General features: G+C 39.6%; 1 protein-coding gene across 1 annotated transcript in view; it reads right to left on the bottom strand.

Moving 5' to 3' along the window:
- Positions 1–1,705: 1,705 nt before the first annotated feature.
- PARK7 (Parkinsonism associated deglycase) overlaps positions 1,706–7,565 on the bottom strand; it is a 12,241-nt gene continuing 6,381 nt past the window's right edge. The window contains exons 2-7 of the mRNA XM_027702066.1: positions 7,476–7,565; positions 6,351–6,452; positions 5,642–5,701; positions 4,733–4,802; positions 3,061–3,147; positions 1,706–2,169 (exon numbers count right to left, since the gene is read on the bottom strand). Coding sequence (XP_027557867.1) covers positions 2,009–2,169; positions 3,061–3,147; positions 4,733–4,802; positions 5,642–5,701; positions 6,351–6,452; positions 7,476–7,565 — 570 coding nt within the window. The 3' untranslated portion in view covers positions 1,706–2,008. The remainder of the gene's footprint in view (positions 2,170–3,060; positions 3,148–4,732; positions 4,803–5,641; positions 5,702–6,350; positions 6,453–7,475) is intronic.

Raw genomic sequence — 7,565 nt, 5'->3', positions numbered from 1 at the left:
ACCTTAGCAGAGAGAACCCATGTAAATTCATGTTTGCTGAACATCTGCAATGTAAAAGGTTGAGAACAGTCAGCTTTATGAAGGTAACTAACTGTGGTCCAAGCAGCACTACCATATTTCATTTACCAAGTCCTTTGCTGAACAAAATTGAAGAATCTCCAAATTAATCAGATATATTAATGAGGTCTAGGCTCATTTTTCTGAGTGTTTTTCCTATTACCATTTTAATGGGAGTGGGAAAGCCCAAATATACACATTGAAAACCTCATTGCTGTAAATTGAACTATCCCAGCCTTGGAATAAAAAATAGAAATTTATAATCAAATTTTTGGCCACTTCTTTATAAAATATTTCTGGAAGCCTAAAAACAAAACAAGCATGGAAGTATTTTCCTTCTAATTCTACAAAGCAGTACTGCAACCCAGGAATGCACAGTTTTTCCTGTATTCTGAATCATGCCCATTTACAAAGTAATTATTCCAGTATTTAGGACAAAGAATCTTTCCATCATTTGGTTTACATTTGCACAGCAATACCAGTTAGACGTGCGGATTTACCACACAAACATGTCCAATCTTACATAGATTACAATTTTTTGCATATCTTGAGCATATTTAAAAGCTAAAGAAACATATTTCCTAAACAAATTAAGAGGCAGAGCATACAGCTGAAGCAGTTCTTCCAGTAGATATTAGCAACATAGAGACATTTTTAAATTCTAAATTTGCAAAAGTATCCATGTATTTTATTACCAAAATGTAGTAGTTGAGAATGAACTTGTTTCCCATTAAAATAAGCAATTGTAAAAGCAATTTTTTAAAGTTCAGATTATGCACTTCAGATGTATGCAGAGCCAGATCTCCAGATGCTGTGGTAACTTCAGAGTCCAATGAGGAGCCATCTTGTAAAGCGTGACGGCTGACAGAGCCAGGTAACAGCAGAATTATTTGGTAAAAGAAAGGCAGCAAAGACAAAAATTGATGCCAAATTCTTAATGCCCATGGGAATATAACCCCACTACTTCTTCCAGAGACGTGCCCTGCAACTCCTCTAAACTGACATATGCTCACTTAAGCTAGGCTTGTAGCAAGTCTCGATAGATAGTAAGCAGAAAGAAGCACTGCTACTGGTGGTATGCTACCAAATCCAACCTTCCTGCTTTATGCTATTAGCTGCCCAAATAGCTCAATGGATCTGCAATAATTTAATACAGAAGACAAATTTCAAGGTATCATGTTCAACTTGTAGGAACTCTAAGGTGCTTGGCAAGGTACGAATATTTACACTTTTAATTAGTTCCACACTGTCTTAGAATTAATACTAGTTATTTGCCTTATTTGTACAGAAAAAATAAACATTGTTTTAACTAATTCTAAGTTACAACTTAATAATCTATGTCATAGAATCATAGAATATCCTGAGTTGGAAGAGACTAACAAAGGTCATCAAAACCAACTCCTGACTCCACAGAGGGCAACCTAAAAGTTAAACCATATAGCTGAGAAGTGTTGCCCAAATGCTTCTTGAACACTGACAGGCCTGGGGCCCTTACCCCCTCCCTAGGGAGCTTGTTGCAGCGCTCATTTCAGCTCACACTGTGCGAGAATCTAAACAGACGTTGTTTTGAACAGTACATGGCTAGCCACGGTGGCAAAATGGATTCATAGGTCTGGGTTGGGAGAAAACACACGAAGTACCAACACACTAGCAGGGCCACTTCATTTTTATTTACTCAGCAAACATTTTTCCATGTGATTTTTAAATGCCATCCAAGAGTTAACTAAGATTATTAGATGCTGGTTACTTTTTTGTGATGAAGCTTTTTGCTAACGATCTTTTTCCAGAGATAAAGACCTTTGGTTTGTTACAGTATCCCAGTTAAGGTAAGTACAGTTGCTAATTTCACCCAAAATTAAATTGTATTTACAACAGTACAGCTTACAGTTATTCTACAGAGGATAAAACTCTCTATCCAAATTTGTCCTACTTCCTGTCCCACACCAGGGTTTCACTCTTTCAGTATTAGAGGTGCCTTCACCTGTTCGGCCACTTCCTTCCCCATCAGCGTTTCAACAATGGCCAATCCAAACTCAAAGCTGGTCCCAGGCCCGCGGCTGGTGAGGATGTTCCCGTCTTTCTCCACACGGCTCTCAGAGTAGCTGTAGTGTGCTGGGGGGGACACACAACAGAAAGAGGGTCAGTCTCCAGGACAGTGCCCACGGCTGCCACAGAGCACAGACTCACCTGCCACAGGCTCTGCTGAGGAGCAGAGGTTACCTGCCAAAGGCACCTCAGCCACCTGTGTGGGCCCAGCCTGCCTCCAAGCATCCCATGACTGCCTGCAGTCCTCAGGGAAGAAAAGGGCCTGCAGGGAGTTCTGGTAGCTCCATTCACATAGTATGAGAATGCACCTCTGATTCTACAAGCTCATTAAGAAGCACTCGCTCTCCCTGTCAGTTCCTGTGAGTTTACTTTTGGAAGTCAGACTGCTTTTGTGGAGCTATTCACAAATTTCTTTTCTGCCAATTACATGCAGAAGAAATTGGAAGAACCCTGCCATCTCCTGCTCACCTTCAGACTCATTAATGTTCGCAGAATGACTTAATAGCATTTCACCACCACTTCCCTTAGGTAGGAGAAAGAAGTGTGGATCCATCAGCTGCTCACAGAACCAAAGCCCTATTCACAGGAGATCATGAAAGGTGCTCCTGGGGTTTGCTGCTAGGACCACTGAGGCAAAGAACCAAAAGGGCAAGAGATGATGGCTCAGCCTCGAGAAGATAAGGCAATAAATGCTCCTAGCATGACAGCAGCAGCATATTTTCCCCAAGGATGAGAATGTTAATACAGTCCTGTTTATTAAATAGGTGAAATAGGCTTAGACATACAGTCTTAGCATATTCAGTTGGATTTTGATTACATTCAAGAAAGCTTTAAGGAAACTCAAAGAGACAAAGTAAGATACAAAAGCTATCTTCCTTTCTTTAAATTGTGGTTTCAGGTAAACAAAAAAAAATCTGAGAAGGGTTTGGAGAGAAACTTATAAAAGTCATTGCATACCTCCATTCATCATTTTATCTTTGGCCAAAGGATGTGTTGTGACTTTGCTTCCAAACCCTATCCCATGTGCCAGAAGGGCAGTAGGACCTGTAAGGACAAAAAGTTGCACCAGTGAGGAACTGTCTTCTGCTATAAACACTTTTAAGAACATATATTCAGGCATTAGGCTCTCAGAGGTCCAAAGCTCACTGTGGACAGACTACTTTTTATAAAAACTGATGCCAGCCCCATCTCTGAAGCAAAAAGCCTCAAAAAGAACCAAGCTGTATAATCTCTCACATTCAATTACAGCTCCCACACTGTCCTACCATGACTGTGCTGCCTTGGAACGAGTGGACAATGGTCATTTCACTTCCACATAATACATTTTATTTAAAACTGCTTGACACTAAGAAACAAAAGGTCTGCATTTCAGTCTGAACATTAACTAGCTACAATTACTTTACAACCTTGTTAAACCCTGACTTTAGAGATGTACCAGGTAGAACTTCATTTGAGCAAGTCTCTGCATGTCGCAAGTGTGTGCCAAACAGTATTTTGGACAGACCATGGGCTAACTGTTAAGTTTTTGGTTTTAATAGTTTTCCTCTTTTCTTTTCATACTTCCTTCTTAGCCTGAGTTGAGTTTGTGTCAAGAAGTGTTACGTCATTTGATAGGAAATCCTTATGGGAATTCCAAATGAAGGCAGGATTTCCCTAATCTGAGTTTCATTTCTGTGCATTTGTCTCATTTTGGATTTAGTCCAGGAAATAACCTCCTTTGTGTTTGGCTGGAATGCGCTCTAAGAATATTATACCTAAAGAAATTAACCACTCTGGTTACCAGCAAAAGCTTTTATTGGGCAACCATGAATTTGGATTCTTCTGTAAGAGATACAGATAAGAAAAGACTATCATTGCCAAGTACAAGAATGTTCACAACTCTGCATACCTATCACCTCGCTGAAGAATGAAAGCAAAAAAAAGCCCCAGCAACATACAAGAAAACAAAAATGAAAATCCACTCTACGAACATACTCTGTTAGATGGTCTTTTATGCACTCATTGCCACCCTCCTCATCCTCAGCTTTGGGTCCTAGGCCAGCCTCTAAGATCAGTTGGGAGTACTGGCAATTGTTCATCTTGCTTTTTTACATACATACCTTACAAAGTAATGACCTGGATACCCAGTTGTGCAGAATATGTAAGCAGACAACCTCTCCTCAAACCAAGTCCATCTTTTGCTATGACTCAGATGAGGAAGGGGGAGACTGTAACTCTATATGTATGGCCTTCTTTCTGAAGCTAAAGGGCAGGAATAGTTATGTGAGATAAATTTACAGCAATGATATTCTGCCAGTGCTGTGTCCTTGCAGAAAGATCATCAGAATAAGCATATATTTTGTAAAAAAATCCTAGCACATTACCTTTCACTTTTTATTTTAAAGACAGTAATGCAACTGATTGGAAAGAACTGGGAACCAAGCAGAACTTGCAGGATAAGTGTTCGTAATTATTTCAAAGATTTCTCTGCTATTAAATTTATAAAAAATTCTGATGCTGATGGGTGCACATATAGTACAAATCCCTGCTACTAAATTACAGGAACACAAATTTCTAAGACAGGAAAATGTCTGCATGGTCCTTCAAAATATCCAAATGCTTTATAAAGCAGGACACCTTGTTAACTGACCTGCACATATAGCAGCAATCAGGCCTTTTCTGCTTTCCTGGTCCTTCAAAATGTCTTTCACAGCAGCAGACTGTATGAAGAAACATGATTTCACAAGTCATTGTTAGGAATTGATTATTTGAAGCACATCTGAAATATTTTCCATTGCAAAGTCATAAACATGTTTTACACCGAAAACCAACTGACAGCTCTTCACCCTGCCTCAGGACAGAGGGCAATGAGAACATTAAGGAGAAACACTGAAACCAATACATATTTGCCCCACAAGGAAAGAGCAAGAAAATCAGAAGGAACTGCAAGGAAGTACCTGGCCTACATAAAAGCTGGTTAACCCACGGACATAGAAAGTTGTTTGAAAGCTTCACAAGACAAACATGAAAGAGTATTCATAAGATACCTCCAAATAGTCTCCATCATTCTTAAAAAGATTTATGTGGGATATTTGTCTCATATTCCAGGGTTTACAAACTGTGTGATACCATCTAAATCCTATCTGATAGACTGACTTGTTTGTCTGCCTGCCTTCCACAAGGTATTTATACCACCACTGCAACAGCTTTGCACCACAGACAGAATTCTCGAGCAAAGGAAGAGAGTCCATGGCTTTGGACAATTTCATATTTCAGGGAATTCAATCTTCATTTGCAACTGCTTCATCTTCATATGACTATGAACAGAGATCTACCCACAATACAGAGCACTCTTCCATTTTTATTCAAATGCAAGAATTTACCCAGTTGTCCCACCTATATAGTCACAAGAAGGCTTCAAACAATTGATATTTAGTTTACTGATTCTTTCAGAAGAGAATTTTCAGAGGCTGAACTGAATCTGCAGAACTACTAAGCAAGCGCAGACCACAACTACTCATGAAGATGCCTATGAATTTTTAAAATACCAGAATTTTACCTCACACAAGTTTTGAGCTCCAAGATTACCGCCAGGCAGGACCACGACATCATAAGGCCCCTAAACAAACAAAAGATAAAACTGTTGTGTTGAACAGAGACTGATACATACATTACACTGTTTGAAGCCCACTACAGCTGATTCAAATGACAAGCAAAATAACCTTTTCTTCCACTGAACAACACTTTATGATCAGAGAACCAGTTCCAATTACAGAATAAAATACTGTTTCCTGTTCCAGGAAGAACCTATTATTGATAAAGTCTGCCACTGAACTAACTCTTAAGCCTAGTGCATTTAAGAGCTTCAGCAAGCAAATGCATTGTAAAGACAAGTGGTTTTGCTCGAACCTTACTGTACAGGTCTAACTATAACATTGTTTAGCTTCCCATCAGAACTTTGGAGTTGATTCAAATTATGGTATTTCACTGGGCCAACTAACAGGAAAAATAAAGGGCTAGGGTTGATGCTTTGCAAAAACAAACACCTGTGCAGAATTAAGAGATCTGTCTGAACTGAGCATGCTATGAACCAGGACAACACTGAAGGGGAGCACAGTGGGATGTGCAGTTCTGTAATTAACTGCTGCATAGAGCTAACACAACACGCAATACATGTCTAAAGGTAATGCACAGGCTTTCCAAATTCACCTTGGAAGCTGTGAGAAAGGGTATTTTGGCCACTATATTAGATCAAGGTGATGACCAACCTCTTTTCTGGCATCTTCAAGACTAGCATCAGGACAAATGAAGACATCTCGACTGCACTGCACTGGTTCTTTTCCTGTTAGGCCTGCAACAGTCACCTTTATCTAGGAGAAGAACAAATATATCACGACAAATCAAGAATTTAGGGTGCTTTTCTTCTATGTTAGTTCTTAAATAGTACACAGAATGAGCAAAGCACTCCTGAAAGCTGTCACGACCCAGGGAACACTTAAGCTCCCACAAACCATGATTAAGTCCAAGCACACACAGTAATCAGTGATATTCACCTGAAGTAGACAAATAACTCTAACAGTTCAACTTTTCAAACAGGACATATGGAGACTATCTGATCCCACAGGCTATAAACAAAACAAATAATACAATGCAGGAGAGCCAGACTAAGTAGATCAGATAATGAACTGAAGTCTCTTTGCAGGCTCAAGCCACTCTCAAAGACACTTATGGCATGTTCACTTTCCTCCCTTGACTTTTAGATGCCTGGTCATAACATCATAGATATGCATGGCACAGCTCACATTCACTAAACAAGCAGACAAGCTTGTTCCTCTTATGACAGCCAAAATGGGGTGTACAGTGATGAGGTGATGGGAGAAGTTTAGTCATTTCTACACAAGCAAAGTTGGTGTATTATTTTCATACCTAATGAGATGTACTACTACAGCTGCAAGGTAACAAACATCATGAGGAATCGCAACAGCCAAACTCTAGTTAATAATAGAATTTTAAAAGTAGGTCAGGAAAAGCTACATAATGTCATGAGCTGTAATGTACTGAGCTTTTCAGACCCCTAGAAAAAAAAGTACTTTCTGTTACGATGCATGGAAGTAGCCATGTTTTCTGACAGAGTAAGACTTACTTGAAACATTCGTTCTAGTCCACACTGGACTCTTACTTTGAAAGTCTACCTTTTGCACAAATGTCAGTTGTCAAGCATACTTAGTAGGGGCATGGCACAAGTATTTGCTAAACAGTAGGGTGGTAGGGGAAATTTTCACCTCACACAACAAATTACACACTGAACTCCTAGCAATGAACATCAACTTGAGGCAAAGATTTCCCCTTGACTACACACTCACAAAGAGATTTTTCACTGTCTGTGTACTCACCCCAGCTCTTCTCATAACATCAGTAGGGATTACAGTTTCCATTTCCTCTGCCCCTTTTGCTAAAATCACCAATGCTCTTTTCGAGGCCAT

This window comes from Neopelma chrysocephalum, unplaced genomic scaffold (genome assembly GCF_003984885.1).
Source record: "Neopelma chrysocephalum unplaced genomic scaffold, ASM398488v2 Primary Assembly neopelma1_180, whole genome shotgun sequence".
Classification (NCBI taxonomy): domain Eukaryota; kingdom Metazoa; phylum Chordata; class Aves; order Passeriformes; family Pipridae; genus Neopelma; species Neopelma chrysocephalum.
Note: the sequence above shows the minus strand (reverse complement) of the source record. Positions and strands in the feature narration are given on the sequence as shown.